Raw genomic sequence first — 25958 nt, forward strand, 5'->3', positions numbered from 1 at the left:
CTCCTTGGAAACCCTACGCAGGATCACTATGAGTTGGAACCGACTCCATGCACTTAACAACAACTGAGATGCACACTTAGGATGCGTGTGCTAAAATGCACCAGGAAGGGGTGATGCTGAGATCTGTCGTGGTTTGAAGAGGGCAGGTCTAAATCAAGGGGAGCAGGCTGTACCAGTGATGTGGCAGAATCAAGCTGAAAACAAGACAGAAATTCTTGGGACACAGAACTTCTGAGACATGTTTTTTCTGAAGCAGCAAGGAAGGCTAGGAGTCTTTGAGTTTGGGGAAGATTCTAGATATGAAATATATCCAGTCAGAAGTGCCCATCTGAGGCCATGAGGTTAAGGGCGCCAAGGTTGAGGGTGAAATGGAGACACGCCCTGGGAGAGCAACAAGGACGAGCCAGGCCACACATGAGGGCTGCCGATGAGCTTGTGGCTGTTTCAGGTGACCGGGGTGGTGTGGGGAGCTGGGGAGGGGGACACCCTGAGGAATGAAGCACTCAAGAGAGCAGCTTCTGAGAGAAGGGCAGAGGTGGCTCAGAGCAGACAGTACAGGATATTTGGTGGAAAATGGGAAAGAAAAACAAGAGATGCCCCTGGAGTGCACTTGGAACCCATATTCGTTCACCTCCCACAAGAGCAAGAGGCCAGCTGCTGATGTGAACGGTTGTGATAAGCAGAAGGAAAAACAAACAATCTGGGAGGAAAGAGGGGGCGAGACAGTCAAAAGGGAGATTTTGACCAAGAAATATACTCACTGTCAAGGTGCCAGAGAGTTCCACTGGATAGTTCCAATGAGATTATGAGTCTAAATATAGACCGGAAGTAGGCCAGGATAATGGATGGGCAAGAGAACTGGGGCCAGGAAGAAGACAGGGAGTGATGCTTGGTTCACTCAGCGTTTTAACTCCGGCTCAGTGGGGTGGGAGCCAGCAGCAGCAGTAGCAGGGGGAGATTTTCTATAGATTAATGACCCTGGGCAGAAGTGGGAGGCCATGTAAGGCCCAGCTGCTACATCTGGGGGCCTGCCTGGTATGTGAACAAGCAGGGTCCAGATTAGAAACGGGGAGATATCTACCCTGCACATGGTGTGGGGGAAGCTACTCCTCCTGTGTGGCCTTTTATGTCCCTTGGGAGGGCAACAAGAACTATCTCGGCTCTTTGAATCTGGGATCTGGGCTGCTGGGCCTGGCTCTGGTATGCATAGGCTAAGGGACTTGGCATGCCAGTGCTGATGGCTCTGAGGCAGGCAGCTCAGTATTCGGCCCTCCGAGTACTTCCTGCCACGTCTATCTGTCCAGGTCAATGCTTCCTCTTCCCTACAACATCCAACCTCAGGCCTGGCTGGGGAACCTCTAACAGGTAGTTCTCCCAAATGTTTACCACCATCCAGTCTGGAAGAGTCCCAATAATCTCTGTCTGGATCACAGCCCACTTGGGGTGAGGAAGTTGAGGGGCAAATGGTACGATATCAGCATTTCAAAGACAATGAGCCCAAAGCCCACACTTCTCTGGGTGTGGCAGCCGCCAGCTTTTCAAGATACAAATAGGGATGTGGCCTACCCAGATGGTTCCTGGGGACTGTCCACTGCTACTTCATATGGGCTCATGACCAGCACCGAGCCCCCTGGACCCGGCTCCTCCAAGGCTTGGTCACCGCATGTGCTCAGAGACTGGTCTAGACAGCCTTGCACACTGTGTGTGACGGAAACCCTTCTACATATTTTTCTGAAGACATGTGGATGGGGGCTGGGGGGCTACCTACTGAAAGGAACCACTCAAGGAGAGAGAAGGGAGAACCTGAGTCTCAAGGCCAGACCCAGAAAACACATGGAGTGATATCAGGATAAAAGCACTGAATAAGACGCATTTTTCTAGGAGTTTAAGGACGCTCATTTGTTTACTCCAAGGAGGTGGTGGTTGTTGGTGATGAAGTGCCATCAAGCTGATTCTGACTGATTGTGACCCTGTATAGCTTCTGAGGAGCAGCTGCTGGGTTTGAACTGCAGACCCTGCAGCTGAAGTCAGCACATTATCCTGCAGCACAACATGGCTAGGGGCCAACTATACACCTGTTTCTGATTTGAAGGCTCTCATTAACGAAGCTGTGTGTTATCAATGTAAAACCCTCTGAGTTTCCGGCACCCTCAGATCTTATGGAAGCAGCTCTGAGCTTCACAGTCACTTGATTTGCAAGTGTTCAGGGGCTGCCAACAGTCCCCGAAAATCAGCCCCCAGCCCTGCTGGCTGTGGAGCTGAGGGCTTCGGAAGTCTAGGGGGCTGGGCTGGGAGGGCCGCTGCTTTCTCAGGTGTGCAGATAACAGAGGAGGTGGTTTTCAAATGAGCAGGTGCCATCATCAACTCAAGGAGGATTCGGTGGTGGGTGGGGCAGAGGTGAGGAGGACAGGACGCTGAGACCAGGGAAGGTCACCCGCTTCACACCCACTGCCACAGGGCCTTCTGGACACAGGGACAATGGCTGTTTCAGTGGGAGGATAACTGTGTGGGTGACAGGGCCTGCCCCACACCCCTGATGCTGATTGTCTGTGAACGCCGCCCTCCTGGTTTCCCTCCCAGTCTCCCTGTCACAGGGAGCCAGGAGGACCCTCCCAGTCTCCCTGTCACAGGGAGCCAGGAGGACCCTCCCAGTCTCCCTGTCACAGGGAGCCAGGAGGACCCTCCCAGTCTCCCTGTCACAGGGAGCCAGGAGGACCCTTGGAAAATGGGGATGCTGCCCTGTATGCTTAAAAGCTCCCAGCTTCCTGAGCACACTGTGGCCAGGACTTCCTCCTCCTCCTCTCCTTCCCCACTCAGAACTAATTAATACCAGCCTGGCCCAACAGGGCCCATTGCAGGTGGTTTCCATTTTGCAAAGGAAAACGCATCACTTTGCTCAGTCTGTGGGTCTGCAAAGGCACTGGGTACAAAACAGCAGGCTTGGCAGGGGTCGGGTGGGATGGGATGGGCCTGCACATTGGACCCACCACCCCTTCTCCACAGTCCTGTGAGGTTCTGGGATGCTGGTCACAGGGACAGTGAAGATGCAGGCAGGGCTTTTTAACTGTGAACCTCAAATGGGCATTCCTTTTTTTTTCCCCATCAAGACCACGGCCGACCCTCACTCTGACACAACCTTTGCCTCTCTGCCTCCCAGCCATCATGTCCCCTTTCAGCTTTGTCTCAAGCTGGGAGATCAACACCCAAAAGCCAGCAGTACAAAAACGGTCTCATACACTCATCTCAAGAAGTGCCCAGCCCTGGCCCCTGGGGGGAGAACAAATGGAAAGTTCCAGAAGACACACACAAGGAGCTAGGCAGACCTTAAGCAAAAGCAGCAAGAAGTGGAGTTTCCTGAGAGGGGAGCAAGAAATCTCCCCTGGCCCTGCTCAACGTCCTGTCTCCTTCCTCTCAGCTGAAGACTCAACCAATAAGATGACAAACCAACAATCAAACTCCACCACCTTCTGGATGGGTGGACCAGGGTCCACTCTAGCAGGCAACCTCAGGTCAGTGAGCCATTTGCCACAGCAATGTATTTTTATTCCAAGCAAGTGAATGCAGCTCATTACAAGGGAGAGAAGACTCAGACTGAGGAGGGCCTCTCAGAAGCTTTTCTACAAATTGGGCAAAGTATGCTTTTCTGAAGTGCTCTTTGAACCAGGGATTCAGGTCTTCCCACAGTGCTCAGTTCACCTGCCTGAACCTCCTGGCATATCAGGGGCAAGTGTAGACAAACAAGGTGAGGGAGGCGGTGAGGTCAAAGGCCAGCAGAGATTGGGAGGGTTAGAGAGAGGTGCAATGGGGCTGGAGTGGACTTGTTTCCTGTGAGCTGCTTCCCGTCCGCGGTGGCAATCTGGCCCAGTTGAGGACCCCATCGCGCAGGCAAAATGTGCAAGGCCTGCCAGTGGAATTTCCCAGTTACAGCATGAAAGAGAGCTGCTTCTCCTCAGCCCCTCCCCGCAGTGGCTCCCTAGGCAGGGTTCCCTGTCTCAGCACCCTCCAACCTACTCACTACCATCTCCCTTTCCAGCACAAGAGCTGTTGTGTGAACCCAAGACACTGGGGGGCAGGCGGTATCAGCAGGGGCACATTTTAGGGTCCCTGAGCATGTGCTGGGTTGCAGAAGCTGCTAGCCTTGTCAGAGGCGGTGCAGGGTGGACCTGACACTGGGCTTCTCTGGGTCAGGTGTCAGGAGAGTCCTGGTGACGGCTTCTGCTCTTCCCTCAATCCAATCCAGCCTCCACTTGGAAATGCCCCTCCCTGGAGGGTGCTTCTGGTCTCAGCCACCATCCCCTGGACGATGCTCCCAGCCTCAGCCTCTGTCCCTCTGGAGGGTGCTCCAGGTCTAGGTTCACACCCCCTGTCAAGCCCCGAAGTCAACAGCACACAGTCATCATCCACTAAAAGGCCCCATTCTCTGGCAAGTCCTCAATGCAAGGCCATGGGAGGAAGAGGAAGAGAAAGGCACATCGGGGAAGCCAGAGACCGACTGGCCCAAGGACCATCTTGGCAGGCAAAGCACCGTCCACATCCCCGCACAGAAGCAAGCCTTGTAAGGGTCACAGCTGCTAGCTGCCGTTGGGAGTCCATAGCCTAGTTCATCAAAGATATGTTTATCCCTCCCCCGTTTCTGTGGAGTGTGAGTGGAGCGCTTCTGGGGAAACAAGCCTGGCACTTGTTCGGCCACATTAGCATGAGGGTGGGAAGAAGCCACGGGAGGGACACAACGTACATGAACAGCTACTGGGGCAGAGATGTTTTAGTGGGGACAGACTGAGCTGTTAGAGGTGCCTGGGGTGCTGGTGTAGGGGTCAGCTCTGGGCACAGAAGATCCAGTGATGTCACTCCTTTTCCCAATTCTGCCCCTGCCCCTGCTGGCCACCCTGGGAGGAGGAGCAAGAGGCCAAACAAGAGTCCTCCTTTATCAGCAGTGCCGGGCTGCGTGAGGTGCACCCGCATGCCTGTCTTATGTAATCCTCCCAACCCCACAAGGCAGCTCTTTCAGTAATTTGATGGGCACACAACATTTGAAGGAACTGGGGTGCCAGTATAACCTTTTCAAGACCAAATGTGCTGCTTTGAATTTCTGCAGAAACCACATGTGTTCAGTAAGCACGCTGAATGAATGAAGGAACATGCCACAACTTCCCAGATTGGTACCTTAGGCTTCAGGTCTCTTTTCTGAGAAGCAGGTACATCAAATACCTCTCCTTTGAGGTCCCCAAAGCAATTCACGCTCCAGCATGTGACCTTCCCTCCCTCTGCTCAACCCAGACACCTGGGGTCACTTCCAAGCTCACCAAACACTTATGCCTCCTGCTCCGTCTAGCCATCCCAGTAGTATGCTGCAAACTGTCTCACCCAAACAACAGCCTCCCAACTGGTGTCCCCACACATCCATCTTGCCCCCCACAGCAACACAGTAATCTCTGTAACACAGACATCTAGTCTAGCCATTCCATTCCCTGCTCAAGCCCTTTCATTGCTTCCCACTGGTCTCTGGGTTAGTCTTCATATGGCTGGTCCCTCTTTTCCTTGCTTTCTGGTTCACAGCAAAACCAACGCTCAAGTTCTTTTTTGCCTTGAAGCCGTTAGACAGGTGGGATCCTATGCTGGGAGACCTCCCTCAACTCACATCCACACATGGCCTCAGGGGTCTCCCCATGCTGGGACCCCATCAGTCCCATCTGCTCCTGGCATCCCAGGCTGCTTGACCAACCCATCACCCTAGAGGTTCTGCTGTCAGGGTCAGGGTCAGGGTCAGGGTCAGGGTCAGGAGTTTCCTTCCAAAATTTCTAATACTGAGAACTCCTGCTGGGGCATACCAGGGAACCGAGACCACACCTGAAAACTGTCTGGCTTTGTTGAGAAGTCTGGAGGAATCTGGCCCAACTTTCTGTTGGCCTGTGGCCACTTTTCTGGAGTTGAGTTGAAGGCTAAGGACCAGATCTGGACACACTGCTCCAGAGGCCACAAGCAATTGGGGGCTGGAGCCCGGATCTGTCCAGGGCCAGGCTCCATCAGTGTGTCTGCTGCCGCCAACCCTGGACAAGCTCCGTGTGGGGCTGCGTCCAGAGCACAGTCTCCCTTTCTTCCCCCAAAGACGCCAAAAGGGATATTTAAATGAGAATATTGAACCTTGAGACAAAATGGTTTCCACAGGTAAAAGATAAATCCAGTTGTTCGGTAATACGTCAACATTAACCTGCCTCATGTTGACAGCAGCAGCAACCAGTGTGAAGGAAGAATCGTCTCAGTCTAAAACCAATACAGGGTCAGGAGACGGCGCAGAGAGAAGGGGTACTGTGACATGTGTGGTGATGAATGTGGTGACAAGAGGAAGACGAGGGAGGTCTGGGAACTGACCTGATGATGAAGACGCCTCTGGTCTCCAGGAGTTTCTGCTCTGCGCTGAACCTCTTGAGAAGGTTGATCATGAACTTATAGAAGTAGGAGTTCATGGTAGGAGTCGAAGGAGAACATTCTAAGCCTTTGGTACCTGTACAGAAAAGGACATATGGGAGTCAAGCTTGGTAGTGGGAAGGGATACCAGCCCAAAGCACAAAACAGGAACATGCCAAACCACCCAGAGGGTCACAGTCACAGGTGAGCTCCAGAGGAGTTTCTGTAGGAAGTGTAGAGTCCTCCTAACAGCTGGTCCCTTCACTGTCCTCTCAGGGTCACTACGGGAAGTGGCTGGGAACTAGACAAGTAGCTTTTCTGCTTTGTGTCTCCCAGCTGTGAATGGCTTCAAGGAGTCCTTATCAGGAGCTACCTTCCACTGGCTGTCCTTCCCCAAGGACCTCCTAGACAGCTTTGGTGAACCCTGCATGGGCTAGTCTCGGTGAACTGCTCATCATTTGGGGTGTGTTGCTCTGGGTGCCTGCCCAGAACAGCCTGGCCTGGGAGGTCCTGGGTGACTCTGGAATGGCAACCAGTCTCGGCTCCCTCACCCAGGGGGGCTGTTTCTAGAATCAAGTGTCACATTCTTGCAGATAGAGTGACCCGACCCAGCTGGGCTGATCTCTGACAGGAGACTGCCAACACAGCTGTTGAGGTGGCCCTGCTGTCCCTCAGCCCTACATCGTCCCCCCACTTATGAAACAAACTCAACAGCACAGCTGGTGGCAGGGCTGGGGCACTGGAGGTGGATGTGTGCTGATACCAGTGACTGTGGTCTGCCCTAGGACTTCGTCCATGACAGGTGCTCACTGAGATGATAGCTCAGTCTGAGGTTCTCACGGGATTGTCCCTTTGTCTTCACATGGATGCTGGGGACTCAGAAGAATCTGGAGATGTCTAGGTACAGAAACTCCAGACCTGGGACAACTTCACATGCCCTGCTGGGAAGCAGAGAGATGCAAGGACAGGGAGTCACCAGTGACCTCTTGACCCCCACCTGGAGGGAGGTCTGAGCACCTCAGCTGACAGAGCAGCCAAAGATGGAAGCTACCACCTCCCCTGGCCATGCCCAGGTCTTAATGTCCAGGCCACATGGTGATCCTAGGACTGAGGCCAGTAGGTGGGAGGGGGAAGAAGGGTCACACCAACCGTTCCTATTTGCACAGCAGGGAGAACCTCCACAGCTTGGCCTTTAAAGACACTAATGACTAGAGGCTCTGGACAGCTTGATACGTGGGACTGGACACCTCTCTGAGACTCAGCTTTGAGGTGCTGCTCAGCTTGGCCTTTTGCTCTTGATGCTTGGTCTTTCAATTCCCAGCTGTCAGACCCCTGCCTCTGAGCAGAGGAGTCTTCTAGGACGTGACAAGAGACTAGGGCAGGGCTAAGCCCTCTAACACCGGGATGCGGCACTTATGAGTCAAGGATCTGCAAGCTCCTGCCCAGAGAGGCCTGGGAAATCGGCAGGGAGCAGTCTCGTGCTCATCCCAAAAGGTGAGGGCCCACAGCACCTCTCCCAGACTACATTTTCCTTCCTCGCCCACCAGATTCTCTTCTGATCTAAACAGTCCTAAGGTCCAGGCAGCTCCAGAAAAGATGTCCTCAGGCAGGGCTGCAGCGTGGGAGGAGTGAGGGAAGGAGGAACTAGCTCCTGGAGTGTTACTACAGGAATGACGAGACTCTTAAGTCATTTCTCCTCAGCAGCTAGCCTCCTCTCTGCGGGAGCTCAAAGTACCCTGATCTGCCACTTCCGCCCACATCTGAGCGACCGGCGACAGCGCCTGCATTCGAGCCACCACACACCTGATCAGCCCCCTCAGCTGCTCTGACAAAGTCAACTGGGCGGGGCTCTGCTGAGCCTTCCCGACTGGAGGCTGCACGCACAGTCTTGGACGCCACAGTCTGTCTACATTTGTGGAGAATGTCTGTGTGCCATGAGAGGATGGTGGGAGTTAGGGGTAGTTGAGGGCAGGCCTGACCACCAACACTGTCTGTGGATCCCCAGGGTAACAGGGTTGGGAGACCCCATATCTTCCAGAACCTTCCAGCCACTACAGATGGTGGGCAAGCTGGCCTGGCTACAGCCCAGGAGGCAGGGAGAGGATGATGGGAATGACCTGGCGTGTCTAGGGAGAAGGGCTCCCTTGGTGGGTCGGAAGACCACGGTGTGAGGAGAGCCCAGGGCTGAGGGGTGATGGAGGCAGCTCCTCACCGGGCTCTGGCAGGAAGTTCACGTGACCCGCTGCCTGGCTGACAGGCAGACAGATGCTGGGGGGGTGGGGGTGTCTCTCTGCAGAGCCAGCCTGGGGCGATGAGGGCCAGCTCCGCAGATGTTGTTAAGTGAAACCTGATGGGGCGACATGAAAATCTGCACAATGTCTCACAAACAACGTTCCCGGGGATGTTTTGGATTGAGTTTTGTGGCTATGACGTGCAGGAGCCTCACATCAGGATAAAAATAGCTCTGCCTCAATGCACAAAGCGAGTAACAGCTCAACAAAACCAGATGTGAAAACACTGGCCGCTCCGCTCAGGCTCCACTGTTTGCCCTCCTGCCCACCTCCCAGTGGGGAGGGTCAGAGGCTGGCCAGAGCAGACACTAGGTCCAGGAGCCTGGGGTCACACCCCTGACCCTGCTGCAGGCTAACAGGGCAGCCCCAGTAAGGAACAGTCCTCATCTGCTAGGGAGTCCTGGTGTGGCAATACAGGTTAATGCGCTGGACTACAAGGTCTGTTTGAACTGCAAGGTCGGTGGTTCAAGCTCACCAGTTGCTCCTCAGAAACCCTATATAGACTCGCTATGAGTTGGAACTGGCTTGACGACACTTCACAACAATACGCACCGAAGGACAGAGGCTGCGATGTTGTCTAGCCCAGGCTTGTCGAAGGGCTCCATGATTACAAGGCAGCTCAGCAGAAACCCTACAAAGGGTCACTATGAGTCGGACCCCACAGACCTTAACAACAATACTTAACAACTGACAGCACTTCACAACACTGGCACTTGATGACAGTGAGGTTTGGTTTGGGGTCTGGAACCAAGAGGACAGTACAGCAAAGGAGGCTTCCCTCCAGAATCAAGAGGCCAGGAGGACGGGGAGGCCAAGGTCTGCAGGGGCACGGAGTCTGCCGAAACACAGAGGAGGGAACACCACCTTCCGCCCCCCTCCACTGCCCCCCGTGGTGTGGACAATGAGGTAGTTAGGAGGATGGCACCTTTGGGTCCAAGAAGCCACTGCATTCTTATCTGCATGTGGCTTGGCCGAGGGGCTGAGGTCGGCAGCCAGGACAGGCGCCCCCACCCCCACCTCACCAGAGCGGAGCTATCTCCAGATCCAGGGGATTTCCAGCTGAAAAAGACACTAGTGGACCCCAACAAGGCCAGGGAGCTTTCTGCTGGGACGACTGTGAAGATGAAAGACACCTCCTGGGGCAGCAGTGCTGGGGAATTTCAGAGCCGCGTAGCTTGGGTCCCCCACCATCTTACTTAACTCTGGAAAATGGGTATTGATCCTGACTGACCTTGGGTGGGATGCAGTGATGAACAAAACCTAACCCTTGAATCCTGAGATGGGGCTTCTCATATATTGGGTCCTGAGTGCTGCTCCCACCTGCCCTCTGAGATCACAGTCAGGAAGGACACAGGTGTGTACTGCACCACCCATGCCCAATGTGAGGACAGGAGGAACCCGTGCTCCAAGCTGGCTGAAGTACGCATACCATCTTACAATGAGAGGACGAAGGCAGCTGTCCCACATCCTCAGCATTTGCCTTAGTGTCCAGAATCCCAACCCCCGACCCTTCCTTACAGGGGACATGAGGCGGTACACTGAGGTCTGTGGGCCTAGGTCCCTGGGACCCCAGTGCCATCTCTGGGTGGCTCCTGGGTGGGGGAAGGAGGGCCTTCAAGGCTCAAAGATCACAGGCAATACTTCGTGGAGGCTGGAAAAAGTCTGGTGTGGCTGGGGGCTGTAGAAAGGCAAGAATTGAAGCCCTGAGGCCAGAATGGGGGTTCCTGGAAATGCTGTAAAGACCAGAGTGCAGTCCCACGAACTGCAGGGCTGGGTCTGCCCCCAGAGGAGGGCTCCCACGCTCCTGATCCTGGGATATGTGAAGGGAACAGGCTTTGTCACCTTATCCTGTCCAGTGCAGTCTCACAGATGTCATGAGTCAGGAGCCAATCTGGAGCGAGGGCTGGGGTCATACATGCATACCCCTCCCAACAGTGCCCGGGGTTAGGAAGAACAAACGCTGGCAGCCAGGATCACAGTTGTGATCAGCCCAAATGCCCTGAGCGGGCTTTCTGGATTTTTGCTAGAACTGGTCTCTGTCTGGGGGCAGAAGATACTCCTGACATTTGGCCATGATGACCTGGGCTACAAAGGAACGATGCAGTCAGAACATTTCATTTTTGTGCATGTTTTCAAAGCTAGGGGCGAACACTCCACTTGGGCCCAGAGAAGCCTGCATAGAACGTTGACATGAACAGTGGGGGTGGGGTGGGGGCATCTCCCTAAAACGGGCGGAGTGCTGCAGCCTGTGTGCTCCAGAGAATGCCAGCAAGGCAGTTTCCACACAGGAAGAGGGTCTGGCCCTGATGCCTCTGTCCACGTGCTCAGCCAGACAGAAACACAGCCAAACGACCCCCATGCACAGACGCTGGGCAGAGGAAGGAGTGCACACTGTCTGCCTGCTTCCTGACCCAAGACATCCACCCAGCTCGCCTCAGTGCCAGCCCCCAGCTTCTCATGCTCATGTGATACTGGTTTGATTTTAACCCTTAAAGACCATGGGCCCCCCCAAAAAAAATCTGAGAACAGCTATGGACATGTATGAGTGTCCACATATGGCTCTCTGGTCACACACACACACACCTTTGTGGGGTGCTGAGGGTTCCCACAGCCTTGAAGTTCATCAAGGACTCAGGTGAAGAGCTTGTGGCCCACTTGCTCGGTGATCTGTCCAGGATGCACGCCTGCTTACCCTGCCCATCTGTCAGACCCTGTAGGTCTATGAACTCAGGATGAGTCCCTGGCTAATGTCTGCCAACCGCCACATCCTTGTTAGTGACTACCCACACCAATTCCTTTCAGTCCTTGCTCCCAAGTGAACTGACGCCTTGGGGCCCCTTGCAGCGTGAGAGATCACGTGGGGTGGGGCAACAGGCTGTGCAGCTGTATAGTCTTCCTGCTGAAGGGACACACCAATCTCTCCAACAGAGCTGGGCCATGGTCCAGAGGTGCCCTTAGCCTGAACTGCCTCAGTCTGAGCCACTGGTGGGCACACAGCAGTTTTCCTGCATATCTGTCCACCATGGGGTATCCGTTTCAGAGTCATCAACATCTCAGTGTCCAAGAGGAAGGGAGAGAGAACAGATCCAGGGAGGAGCAAGGTATCCTACCCTGACCCCACGGCTGGGTTGCTTCATGGAGACGTTTGCTTCTGCCATCTGAGGGGGAGGGACAATGCCACTCATGGACTCCCTTCCATAGACAAGGGGCCTTCTCTTGGCTGCTCCCCTCCATCAGCTTTTCCTTCTGTCAAGATTTCCCCTCCCCATTCCGGTCATCCACTTTCGGGACTTCAGACTGACCAGGTCAGGATATGGGACCTGCAGTCTGACCATGGTCACTGACTGCAGGAAACAGGGCTAGCTGGCCAGGAAACAACTGCATCCTGGGAACACAAGAAGAGGAAGCTGGGGTGCCGCCTGGGCCCCTGGTTGCCTTCCTAGCTTTGGTCAGAGACAGCTGGAGCTCGGGACAGACCGCAGGCAACGTGTGGGTCGCCTGTGAAACCCACTGCAGAGGGTCAGTGAGCCCTTGTCCTTTAGCATCACTGGCCTGGATCAGAATTCTGATACTCAACCTGACATGCCTGGAGTGCAGACTGGCCAGCAGGGGTCCAGAGTCAGGGTTTCCAGGGCTCAGTGCTGCCAAGAGGACCCCAAATCTAGCTGACACTTGGCTTCTGAGTGAAAGTCTGTCTTGGGACCCTGTGCCTGGACATCAAGAGCTGCCTTATGGTCAGACACCAACATTGCTGGGGCTTTCCTACCCACTCGTATCGCTGGGCATTTTCTAGCATTGTTGGCTGGAGGGACGGGGCTGGAGTTTGCTGCTCAGGGGAATGGAGGCCTGACCAGGACATTCAGTGTGAGGGTCCCATTCATGCCAGGGTGGTCTTCTGTATTGTGAGCTATTTTCAGCAGCTGGGTGAGAAAGGAAGTGGCTGCTAAGCCTTCCTCCACCAGTGAGTCTCAGGAGTCTAGACCCCAGTGGCTGACTGGGGAGACGCTGCTGCAGAGACGGAGGCCATCAGCAGGGTTCACTTCACGGGTTTATAGTTGGCCAGTGGATCTGACGCTCTGAAGGGCACTCTGTCCAGGAGCGCAGACAGAAGAGGAAGAGGGTCTCTGATGGCGGCCACAAGGTGGCTGTGGGAGTGGCCTGCCCTCCTAGTCACTGGGAGGAAATTCAGTGATCCCTCACATCCTGGTGGAGCTCCAGGTTCAAAAAAGGCAGCCCAAAGATCCACCCTCGTTCCGGATGGAACTAGACAACTAGAACTGGCATTTCCAGGGTGCCCGAGGCCAGATCACAGGGCATGCTTACCGGTAGTGTGCAGGAGGCTGGCCCTGTTGAGGGCGGGCATCTGGAGCTCGGAGTGGCTGGTCCGAAGGTCAGGGCCATCGAGTGGGCCTGGGTCACCTGTCTGGCCGGCGGGGGAGGAAGCAATTTCTGCCAAGACCTCCAGATCCTTCAGGATAACCTACGGGGAGAGAGGCGGAGGATTAGCTGTAGGACGTGGTCTGAAAGCAGGGCTGAGCAGCGGTGAGGGGGTAACAGAGCTGCCTCCAGGGCTGGGGACAGGACAGCAGATCTAGATGTTGTGGGGTCTGGAAAGCACTGAAGCATCCAGACTATGCTATAGAGGTGCCTTTCGTTGTGAAGTGCCTTTGAGTCATCCCTATACTCATAGGGACCCTGTATAGAAGTTCCAAGGAGCAGCTGGTGAGTATGAACCGCCGACCCTGTGGTCAAGTGCTTATCCTTCAGCGCCACACCAGGACACAAATGGGCAGCTGCCAGGGCAACTGAGGAAGGAAGCTACAACTTGAGGACTGTCCTCTTTGGCTTCCCTGGTGAGGAGTTAGACCTGAGCAGGGACTCAGACACCAGCACCCAAAGTGGTAGAGCCTGCTCTGACGTCACAGGAGAAGCCAATCAGCCTCCAGTTACATGGCTCTGCACCCTTGAGCCCCTTGCAGCCTGCTTGTCCTGCCTGCTTCTTCAAGCCACGACTACTCCATTCGGGTCTGTGTGTGCAGACGGATAGAGGGTCACATTCTCTGAGGTACACAAGGACAGTCAACCTTTGTGGTCATATGTGGTTAGTGAGCCCGGGAGGCAAGTGGGGCCAAACTGGCTCTGGGTGAGTTCTAACACCATGGCCAACACAGTGCACATCAGGTGTCTGACAGGTGTCTGTCCCTGTCAGCGGTCTGCCCACCTTCTCAATCCTGTCCTCACTTGTTCACACCTTACGTGTGAGAACCTGGAAGCTTTAACTTTTACCTGCCCAAGCTAACTGGGAGAATACCTAAAGTCAAACTCTGATCCCCAAATCTGAGTCATTAAGTTTGATTGGGGTTTGGGGTCAGCTAGTCCTGACTTCAAACCCTGACTCTGGGCCAGTTGACTTCATCCACAAGTCCTGCTCTCCTCATCTCATGCTCTCCAACATCTCCTGGGTACCGCCTGCGGCCAGGAGCTGAGTTCCTTATACCTTTGAGGTCCCGGTCTCCTGGGGGAAGAGGCTGGCAAACAAATACCCACATACAGCGCATGTGCAGTGGGAATCAGGAACCTGGTCTGTAGGGAGTCAGGGAGGCTGCGGACAGACTCGGCCATGAGTTTGCCAAGGGAATGAGGACAAAGGGAGGCAGCTGACCGAGCACGAGCCATCCACAGGCACGTGGACCAGTATGGCACATTCCAGATTAGCCTAAGTCTGTGGGACAGCTAGAGAGAGGGGCAAGGGGAGGGGTAGATGGTGGAATGATGAGCCAATGGTGGGTTAGGGTGTTCATCAGACTCAGAGCCGGCGGATGTGTCTTTGCAGTGACAGGGCCTCACTTCCTTGTATGTGACAGGAGAGATCTGACTTTGCCAGACAGCTGTGACAATCACAGGAGACACTGTGTGTGCACAGTACACAGAACTAGCACTGAGGAAAGCTGGCTCTCTACTCCCATTGGCAGGTTTGGGGGCCATGGGGTCATGGGATGGTCATCAAGGGCTATAAACCTCCCTTTTCCCATCCAATAGTCTGCCTCACCCCATCTCTGTCCCACCTCCTCCCGCTCCACTGGAGAGCTAAGCCAGAAAAGCTGCAGATTTTACATTTTGATTCTCCTATTTTAGAAAGTTTAACACCAAATGGCAAATGAATGCAAATTACACTTCAATTGCACAATTAAAGCCGGAAATGTTGTCTACAGGTTCCTTCAGTAATCCTAGCTTCTCCTCTTGTGCTTACTTAACAAAAGATTTGTCTCTGGTCTTCAGGGGCTGGTACAAAGAAAGCCCAAAGCCCTGCCTTGGTGTTACCACCACCAACCCTTAACAAGGGCTATCAGTGGGTTTGGACTCAGGGTTTCTGAGGAGCTGGTTGTGCTTGAACTGCCAACGTTGTGATTCAAACCAACCTTTCAGTCCAGTGTATTAACCACAGCGCTACTCCAGGACTCCTGGAAATATACACACAACACTCTCCTATTCCTTCCAGGGAGTCGTGTGTAGGAATAAGACATAATGAATTGGAACACAGGTTGTTTGAACTGCAGGATGAGTGGGTTTAAACTCACCAGCCATTCCTTGGAAACCCGGTACAGGGTGGCTGTAAGCCTGAATCAGCTTTAAGGCACTTAACAATAACTACATCCCTTCCAGCAGGGAGCAGGGACAGGAAGCTTCACACCTCTTAGAAAGGAGGGCCAGGAATGGTTCCAGGGCATTGAGGGGATCCAATCAGAGCCTCAAGGTGGCGCTGTCCTTCAGACAGCCTTTCCACCTGTCCCAGCCCACTAGCAAAGCCAGCTCTCAGCCCAGGGGCTTAAAGGAGTCACACTACCCTGCCCATAGCAGAGAAGGGGCACGGGAGGCAATGGTGGCAGGGGCCCAGGCTGCTGAGACACTGTCACCCTGGCTGGATCTTGCTTTGTGTCTGTCCCAAGCCCAGCATTTCAGTGCCTCACCCTTGGGGAGCCCACAGCCCCTGGGGTGAAGGCAGGAACCTTTGGGAGGAGGGAGAAAGCAGCCTCAGCATTCAAGGTCCCGGTTTCACAGTCCCGCCTCTGGAAAACCAGTCGCCCTGCCATCCATCCACTGAGCAGGCCGCTGGGCTTGTGCCCAAGGCTGGCCTGTAGCCCTGGCTCTGAGAACGGGACAGACTCAGAGGAAGCAGGAGGAAGCCACTCCAATTAGTATGCACTACATCGTCTTGTGCAAAATGAATATAAAACACTTGTGCTTTCTTTCTGTGTGAGAGAAAGAAGGGAAGAAAGAGAGGAGGGAGGAAGTTTTCAAGAAAGCAATATTCTGCAGTAGCCGGAGTGCCTGCCGTTTCCACAGCAACAGCTGAGGGGTGGGAGGGGTGTGGGGAAGGCCATCAGCTGGCCCCTGGCTCTAGAGTGAGCTGGCCACGGGAGGAGGGAAAGGGCCGAGAGGAAGGGACTTCACAACCTGGTCATGGGTTGGCCAGCAAAGACCTGGACGCAATAGCTGAGGAAGCCCTGCTTGGGGAGGAGTGAACCTACACAGCAAGACTCCACCAGTACAAACTGTTCACCTGCCCTGATCCCCGGGAGGCTGGGTGCTCACCTCCCCTGCTGCCACAGGCCTACTGGAAAGCCACTCCAACTGTAGGCTCTTGGGTCACACTGGGAATTGTTGGGGACTCACCCCATCTCTATGGTGACAAGTCACTAAGCCAGGAGGGCCTCCACCCACCCTCCTATCTTTAAGGAACTCTGACCCAACATGTTGACTGGTCACTGGTTGGCTGATCAGACCCTTCCTCTCACATTGACAGGAAATGGGCAGACATCCCATGCTGGACCCTCAGTGGTCCCAGGCAGGACGATGAACTCTGGCTACAGGCCCAGGTGGATGGAGCCAGGCAGTGGGATGCAGGCCATCGCCAAGGGCCATCTGAGGCCTCTGTTTGGAGCAGTTGGGGAAGAGCTGTGGCCTTGGCTGAGCCCCAGGTTAGGGTGGGCTGCTCCTTATTCTTGTGACATGGAGACGATGGGGATAGACATCCAAGGGACCTTTCCCCTGTGAAAGCACATCTGTTTTCCTGAGGGGTTCCAGTGCGGCCCTACCACTCCAGGCTGTGGAGCTGGCGCTGTCTGGGTGCTGTCCCAGGAAGGGTCCCCTACAGGCTCCAGGGGCACACACGGGCCCAGAGCACTTAGGCCCTGGGACTTGCTCCCGGATACAGGGCAACAAACTGGAGGAGGCAGTGGTTGGTGCCGCCAGGGAGAGAGGGAAGATGTTCTCAGAAAAACACTGGTCTACACCGGGTCACGGTGCCCTGTGCCCAGTGTCCTTTGGCAACATGGGAGAGAAGGAGGTCAGAAAGAGAAGAGCTTAGATGGGCGAGGGGGGAGGGAAGGGAGGGAAAGACGACTGCTGAGGCTCAGACCTATTTTCTCTCCCATTGTGGGAAAAACACCCTGATTAAAACCCTTTTACATCTTGATAAAACAAAACAATTAACACCCAAAAGCGGATTATATCTCCGGCTGTGCTGTCTGACTTTGAACGCCAGCTCTTAGAGACCAGCGTTGCTTTCTTTTCTCTTTCTAAAAGAAATCTTTGAAATTTGTTCCTCCGTGCCAAGAACTGTGCCATAGATGCCAAATATCGGTGGCGGATGTTGTTGTTAAATTCCATTGACTAATGGTGATGCGTCTCCCCCAGCCCCCAGCAGTAACCCTGCAGGCTCCTCAAAGAGAATATAAAGGCCACCCGGCCAGGGGGAGCCCACTGGAGTGCAGATGCCATAGCGCCCAACCCCCCCAAGTCCTCCGTGGCCTCCTTCCTGCTGACTCAAGTTACTTCTCATTTGCATCATCCCAGGCCCCTGACCAGGAGGTTCACCCTCAGGGCAATAAATTCTCCTGTGCGCTGGGCAAGGCTGTGTACACACACCCGGTATAGCTCGGTTACCAGGCAAGGGGCTGAGGGCCGGCCGTCTCCAGGGCACCAGCCCCTGGCAACCAGAGCACAGCTGGCCTCTTCCTGCCCTCCCACCAGTCTCTGCTTCACCCCAGGTTACTCCAGCTCCCCAGCAGGGAAGGCCCAGGGCGTGTGGGACCAGCTCACTGTCCCTTGGGCCTCCTGCTGGTAGGCTACTTCTGAGCACCTACTCAACCCCAGCCTCTCTCCCCTGAAGCTCAGAGTCGGGGGGCTGTGAGTGGGGAATGTGGGTAATGAGGGGTTTGATGAATGGACATGGGGGGAAGCATCTCCTCAGAGGCCCTGACAGAGCTGCTTGCCTGTCTGTTCTCATGTAGAACGGGAACTTCCCGAGAGGACAACAGGAAGATGAACGCTCCAGAACAGAGTCTGACACAGGTCCCGCCACAGCACATGTCCATCTGCCCAGGACAATGACCAGCCGGACACTAGAAACCTCCCTCCACACCCAGGGGCACTGGGACTGTTACCCGGCCTGTGTCCTGAGTCCTTCCAGGACCCTCATGGAGACCACAGGTCCTCTGTTGGACCTGAGGGGCCCAGCCATCTTCACAAGGCTGGTGTTCCTCCTCCTCCCTGACTCCTCACGGTCTCTCAGAAGTCCCCAGAAGTTGCTGTAAGGAAGCTGGGAGGAACGCAGCAAGAAGAGGGTCCGCATGCTCCTGATTCGGGGTCAGGATGCCTGGGCTTATCCTGCCATGTGGGGAGCTCCTAGAAGGGGGCGTCATTTTCCGGCACAGACATCTGGCCCTTCAGTTCTTGGGGCTGAGAGTTCACCTTCCATTTAATCTGATTTTAGAGAAATCTGCAGAACTGAGGCAGAGGGCAGCAGTGGTGTTTTGAAGAGTGAACGGAATGAAAATTGGAGTAAAATAAAAACTGAGGAGAAAAACAAGCCTTATTCTTGTGGAAGACTGTCCACTTTTGAGCAGGCAGCATTAGTATTCCCAGGAGAGGAGTTAGGACCACACAGAATCAGAGCGGTAAGGGACCGAGGCCAACTCAGTGCAGCCCTGGGATCCCCTACTCCCCGTTCTCCACCCCGTGGTCCCAGATGGGATCCAGCCCTTCTTGTGCTTGTGGGCAAGGACCAACCAGAAGGAGGGTAGAGTGGTTTCTGGAAACTTGGATCTGGTCTAGAGGGGAGTTGTGCAGGCCAAAGCTAAGCTCAGAGAGCCTGGGAAAGCGCAGGGGATCAAGGTCAAGGTCAAACGCTGAGAAGGAGAAGGCGCACCCAGATGGGAGCTGGCCAGCACCAATAAAGCTGTGGGAGGGGTGGTCACAGTGGTCCCCACTTTGCAGCCAGCTGGGGTGCTGGGTGGGGTTTCAAATGCTCTGTAATCAAATAGACCTGATTGCCACTTCTGGATAAAGGCAGTATGACCTTCCACCAATTACTGTCCTCCTCACACCATATGGGAGACAGCAGAGACCACTCAGGGACTGTGTGCAGACTTGTGGGGCGGCAGACACAGAGCACTCAGGCAGGACAGATAGCTCAGTGATTCTCTTCTCCCTCAGATGAGGGCAGTTCACACACGCCCTATACATGCAGCAACCACACTTGGTTCTGGGGCAAGCCCTGAGGGGACAAGTCACCTAGGAGTCACCTGAAACAGAAGAGGGGCCTCCCCAGCCCTCCTCCTAGTGTGACTCACGGGAGTGGGGTCTCTTTCTAGGTGGGACCTCTTGAAGAAGTCCTTGATGTCCTCATAAAATTACTTCTGAATAGGTAGGTGGCCCCAGCCCAGCTAACCCACCAGACTAGTATCGGGGTCCGCAAGGGGACAGCGGCTGCTCCTGTCTGGAGGGCTGCCCTCCCCTCCACCCCATCTGATCAGACTGCTGGCAGGGTGTCCTCAGCACAGCCCCCTGGCTCTGAAATGGGCCTCGGTTTGCTACTTCCTGCTCCTGCAGGGCGTGTTCCTTTGGGAGCTAAGCCTACCTCTTCTGTTCTTCTGTGTCTTCTCCGGAGGATCCTGATCTACCAAACTCAGTCTCGGGTACAGCAGTGTCTGTACCCTAGTGAGCCGGTCTTCAGGGGAGGGGCCAAGAGTGGGCAGATGGGACAAGTCCTCTGCCCACAGAACTCAGCAGGACTGGTGTAGCTGGGTTTCCGGTCCAGTGGGTCCCTGGCAAGGTACCGGGTCACCTGGGTCTTAATCCACTGCTGCACTTTACCTTCTGAGAAAGCCCGTTTGTTGTTGTTGTTAAATGTCTTCGAGTCAGTTCCAACCCATAGCGACCTTGTACAGGGTTTCCAAAGAGCTTGAACCACCGATCTTACAGATCAAAACAACGCTGCAGTCCAGTGCATCAGTCCACAGCACCACACCAGGACTCCTGTTGTTGTTAAGTGCCATCAAGTCGGTTCCAACTCACGGCGACCCTGAACAGGGTTTCTGAGCCCCTAAATCCCTCTTTAGATCACAGCTGACTTGTGTCACTGTGTCTGATGGCTGGCCCAGGCTCTTCAGGCAGCTCAGGGGTCCTGAGCTACAGACTCTACCACCACTGTGAGAAAGCCCTCAGAAGCTAACTTACACATTTCCTGTTAAGGTGGTCCTTCTTTTTTGCATTAGTTATGTAAGCCAAAAACTGTCAGCAATTTCGCTTCACAGTTACTCTGAAGCTAGGGGAGAAGAAAGGCGGGGCGCCCACTCTGGGCTGAGAATCTGCTCTACAGTGTGAAGGACACGGCAGCTTCCGAGATGCTGGGGATGCCAGCTCTAAAGGCCCCTACTGACTGTGCCCTCCCTGCTTTCCATGGGGTCATAAGGTTTGACTTGGAGTGAGGATGTGGCAGTGGCCTCTAGGCAGGCCTTGAAGATGATGACTGTACACAGGAAGTCAGCTGGGAGCCCTTCCACCATGCTGCCCAGTGGATGGGGCACTGATAAGTGAGGCTGGTACTGACTGGAGGCCCAAGTCAGAGAGGGCAGCTCTGACTCCAAGGTGCTGGGAGGGTGGAAGAGAAAGGGAACAAGCACACAGGGGGTTTGGAGCCTAGGGGCATCTTTGTCTTCCAGTTAGCTTTTCTATGACTGGGAAATAGAATATAAGTCCTTCCAATGCCCTTGCCCATCCCTGTCATCTGCAGGGGTCTGTGTGGTCCTCCAGGCCTCTAGAGACAGAACACATAGTCTGTCCCAGCTCCTGTTGCTGACACGGAGGCAGGAAAGACTTCCAGCAGATACAAAGATGCTCATCCTGCCAACGTGTGACTGACCCCCAACCCTTTGACAGAAATTATTAGCCACATCCAATAAGTTCACATTTGCCACATATTTCCAGGGGCCCAGTTCTGCATGGAGTGCTTTACAACACTTCCTGATCTCATCTAATCCTCACAACAAACCTGTGAGGTTGGCTCTAGTATTACTCTCAGTTACCAGATATAGAAACTGAGGCTTTAAATAAAGACCACCACCCATCTGTTACCACTCAGAGAGGCTACGTCCCTTGTACAAGGTCAACCCACTGTTAAACAGAAGAAGCTAGAGTGAACTGCTGGATTATCTAAAGCCTGTGTTCTGAACCACTGAGCCATACTGCATCCTGGGTAGCAAACCGGCCCGAGAAAAGGATACCATGAAAAACCACACCAAAATCACAAACAAAATACCAAAAGTAAGTGTAATAATAAATTCAGGGCTACAAATAAAGACCACCACCCATCTGTCAGTGTGTTGCACTGTGGGGGCTGGTGTGTTGCTAGTAGCTAAGCCGTCAGTATTTTATGCAACAGTAGGGTCACCCATATCGGGAAGTTTCAGTCAGGGCTGAAATATGAGCCCTTCACGTTGGAAGGCACTCAAAATACGACTGGGGAAGAGCTGCCTTCTCAAAGTAGTGTTGACCTTCATGATGTGGACAGAGCAAAAGCTTACAGGATCTTTGTTTACTTATGGGACACAACTCAAAATGAAAAGAAATAACTGCAGACATCTATTAGTACCTGGAACGTGGAATGTACAAAGTATAAATCTATGAAAATCAGTAGTGAAAATGAAACGGAATGCATAAAGGTCAATATTCTATGACATCAGTGAGCTGAAACAGACTGGTATTGGTCATTTTGAGTCAGACAATAGTATGGTTTACTATGTCAGGAATGAATGGCATTGCATTCACTGTTAGAAAGAACATGTGAAGATCTATCTTGAAGTACAATGCTGGCTGATTGCCTAATACCTATATGCCAACAATCACTAAAGCCAATGACAATACGATTAAAGAGTTCTGATATGACAATGGATAAGCACTGGACTGCAAAGTTGGTGTGAACTGCAAGGCAGGCAGGTTGAAATCCACCAGCTGCTCCGCACAAACCTTATACAGGGTTCACAATGAGCCAGCCCTACTTGACGGCACTTAACAACAATCAACTTCTTTAGCTTGAAATTAATCAAATATACAATTAAAATGAACTGATAATCAGTGATGATTGGAATGTGAAAATTGGAAACAAAGAAGGATAGACAGTTGGAAAATATGGCCTTGGAGATAGAAACGATGCTGGAAATAGCAAGATGGAATCTTGTAAAACCAACCAACTCATTCATTCCAAATACCTTTTTTCAAAAACATAAACGACAACTATACAAGTGAATCTCAACTCCATTGTAAAGTGTTTTGAAACATTTTATAATCATTTTTCTGAATTCCTTCTCAGGCATTTCCCAGGACTGCCCTCCTTCCCAGAATGGAGTCCAGGTCTACCTCTAGGTCATTTGTCTCAGACATTTTATCTTGTTTCTGGACATGTGCTGATATGGTCATCTACTTTTGCTTCTTGGACATGTTTAGTGTTTTTCTATGGCATTAATACTTAACTGAGTACTTGTTTTGGTATTTTTTTTTTATGTTTCTGATTGCTTCCAGGGAGATGTGATCAGGATGTGGGCTTCTCTTTTCACTCTTCTTATTGCTTAGCACAGAGTAACTTTCACAGGTGTTGTCTGTTTCCCTGGTCTATGGCAGTTGGTATTGGTTCTTGCCTGGGTTTTGGTGTTTTATAGGGTGTGACTGTAGCTTGACGACATAGCAGCAGTTGCTGACTCTTCTTGGGTAATAAAGGGAGAGAGAGAATTCCCCAAAGGTAGAAAGGGGGAGCATACAACAGCAAAATAGCACCGGTGAAAAAAACACACACCAAGGAATCAAGAAAAACCAAAACCAAAAACCCAATACCAGCAACAACAGAAACTAGACTGAATATGCAGTCTATAATCTGTAGCCTAATATGAGTATGACTTTAATGTCTTCTCTTCAGCTTCTTGCTTTCAAAGTTGCCTGAGAGATTTCAAGATGCCACTGTTAGTTATTATGCTATACCTCAGTCTTCGATTCAATTTTCGGCCTGTTTTGCTTTTAAACTCTCTTTCCCTCTTTACAGCCCTGTCCTACCCTGTCCCGTGTTTAAAACAAAACAAAAACAAAAACCCAAAACCGTTCAGGGCCTGCTCTTGGGCACATGCATGGCATGCACATGCATGGCAGAAGAACCCACCAGTGGTGAGGGTGGGGGGTGTCCACTTGCTCAGGCTCCCCCTCTAGTCACCAGAATGGAGGTGCACAAACAGTGGGGGTGCCAATGACCAGATACCAAAAGAAAAAAAAAAATCAGAACCAATAAAATGTCCACTTTTGCTCCAAGGTTCCCGCAGTGTTTTCCTGTGGTGTTCCTGCTCCCCTGCTTGGTCTTGCTTTTGGTCTCGCCCAAGATGTCGGCTCCGGGCCTCCGAGTCCTGCATATTAAAAATATTCCTAGCTCTGTGGTTCCGAGTTTTGGAGCTCTGCCCTGGATCTGCTTTGCCTGGTATTCTGTGGTATGGCTGATGGCAAACTTCACTGCACCTCCACCCTAGCCCATCAAGCCCCGCCTCTTAGCCTATTACACAAGGATCTCAACAGGTAGAATACATTGGAATCAAATTGACTACAACTGTGGGAACAGAGGACAGAGAAGCTCAGTATCACCCTACAAAAAAAAAAAAAAAACCACGGGCTGATTGTACAAAAGACTTGCTCATACGCAAGTTCAGGCTGAAGCTGAAGAAAATTAAAATTAGCCCCAGAGAGTCAAAAGATGACTTTGAGTATATCCCACAAGCAGTTCGAAACTACCAGCTGTTTCATGGGAGAAAGATGAGGCGTTCTGCTCCTGTAAAGATTTACAGCCTCGGAACCCCTGTACAGGGTCTCTATGAGTCGGAACCGACTCCACGGCACACAGCCACCACCACCTACAAAAATGTCAGTATGAGGACTAAGAATGCACCTGACCCAAACCCTGGTATTTTTCAATAGCTTCATATGCATGTGAAAGTTAGACAATGAATAAGGAAGACCACAGAAGAACGAATTATAGCATTGGAGAAGAATATTCAAAGTGCCATGGATTGCCAGAAGGACAAATAAACACAAATAAATCTGTGTTGGAAGAAGTACAGTCAGAAGTACACCCTTGTAAGTCAGGGAAGCGAGACTGCATCTTTCAAATCTTGGACATGTTATCAGGAGGAACCAGTCCCTAGAGAAAGACACCATACTTGGTAAAGTGGAGGGTCAGCAAAAAGAGGAAGACTCCCAATGAGCTGGATTGGCACAGTGGCAGCAGCAATGGGCTCAGGCGTAATAACAAATGTGAGGATGGTGCAGGACTGGGCAGGGTTTTGAACTATTGTGCACAGGGTTACTATGAGTTGGAACAGACTTGATGGCACCTAACAACAACAACAACAATAATATTCCACTTGAATTTAAAGCCCATTTCAAAAACCGATTTGACGTATTAGACACTAATAACCAATGACCAGAGGAGTTGTGGGATGACATCAAGAATACCATCAATGAAAAAAGCAAAGGAATGAAAGAAGAGACCAAAATGGATTTCAGAAGAGACTCTGAAACTTGCTTTTGAATATACAGAAGCTAAGTGACAGGAAGAAATCATGAAGTAAAAGAGTGGAACAGAAAGTTCCTAAGAGCAGCTTGAGGAGACAAAGCATTATAATGAAATGTGCAAAGACCTAGAATTAGAAAACCAAAAGGTAAGAACATACTCAGCATTTCTCAAGCTGAAAGAACTAAAGAAACACATTCAAGCCTTGACTTGTAATATTGAAGGATTCTATGGACAACATCCAGGGTCGCTATGGGTCAGAATCGACTCAAGGGCACTTAACAACAACAGCAATGGGTAAAATATTGAATGATGCAGAAAGCATCAAAAGATGGAAATGAATCTTTACAGCAAGGATCATTCCCATCCCCTTTGTACACAGGGTTGAGAGGGATGGGCAGTTTAGAGACACTGGCTACCAAGTGGTAGCAACAAAGGCACAAACTGACTCACAAGTTTTCACGAGGGAGCTTAGTTCCAGAGGGTGCTGGGAAAGGTAGATTCTCCTCTGAGTGGTTTCCGACCTGTCTAGGTGGGACTGATGAAAGGAGGTGGGAATAAGACTCTAGTGGTTCAAGTCAGTAACTGCTATCAGGACTGATTTTGAGTGTTCCAAATGTAAAGGTAGACATTTTGTAACAAAAGGAAGGGAGCAGAGGCGGGGCTTGAAGGCAGCTAGGGTGTAGGTGCAGTGAAGTTCGCCATCAGCAATACCACAGAACACCAGGCAAAGCAGATCCAGGGCAAAGCTCCAAAACTCAAAACCACAGAGTTAGGAATACTTTGAAGGTCTGAAAGCTTACAGATTGTGGAACTTGAAGCTGAAGTAAGAAATCATGTACTTTTCAACCAGCTGAAGGCCCGGAGCCGACATCTTGGGCGATAGCAAATGGCAAAACCAAGCAGGGGAGCAAAAACACCATGGAAAAATGCTGCGGGAACGTTGGAGCAGAGGTGGACAATACACTTTGTTGGTTTTGCATTGTTCTGATTTTTCTCTTTTGTAGCTGGTCATTGCCCGTACCCACTGTTTGTGCACCTCTATTCTGGTGACTAGAGGGGTATAACTGAGCGAGTGGACACCCCCCACCTCACCACTGGTGGGTTCTTCTGCCATGCATGTGCACAGATACACTCAAGCCCAAGAGCAGGCCCTGAACGTTTTGGTTTGTTTGTAAATACGGGAAAGGCCAGGACAGGGTTATAGAGAGGGAAAGAGAGTTTAAAAACAAAACAGGCTGAAAATTAAATTAAAGCCTGAGGTATAGCATAACAACCAACTGTGGCATCTTGAAATCTCTCAGACAGCTTTGAAAGCAAGAAGCTGAAGAAAGGACATTAAAGTCATACTCACATTAGGCTACGGATTTTTTTTTTTT

The 25958-nt window shown here is 52.3% G+C and overlaps 1 protein-coding gene across 1 annotated transcript in view; it reads right to left on the reverse strand.

Moving 5' to 3' along the window:
- Positions 1-25958, reverse strand: part of VAC14 (Vac14 homolog (S. cerevisiae)) — a 126950-nt gene that overhangs the window by 23985 nt on the left and 77007 nt on the right. Inside the window, exons 13-14 of the mRNA XM_006860315.1 lie at positions 13020-13176; positions 6370-6502 (exon numbers count right to left, since the gene is read on the reverse strand). Coding sequence (XP_006860377.1) covers positions 6370-6502; positions 13020-13176 — 290 coding nt within the window. The remainder of the gene's footprint in view (positions 1-6369; positions 6503-13019; positions 13177-25958) is intronic.

This window comes from Chrysochloris asiatica, unplaced genomic scaffold (genome assembly GCF_000296735.1).
Source record: "Chrysochloris asiatica unplaced genomic scaffold, ChrAsi1.0 scaffold00037, whole genome shotgun sequence".
NCBI classification, from domain to species: Eukaryota; Metazoa; Chordata; class Mammalia; order Afrosoricida; family Chrysochloridae; genus Chrysochloris; species Chrysochloris asiatica.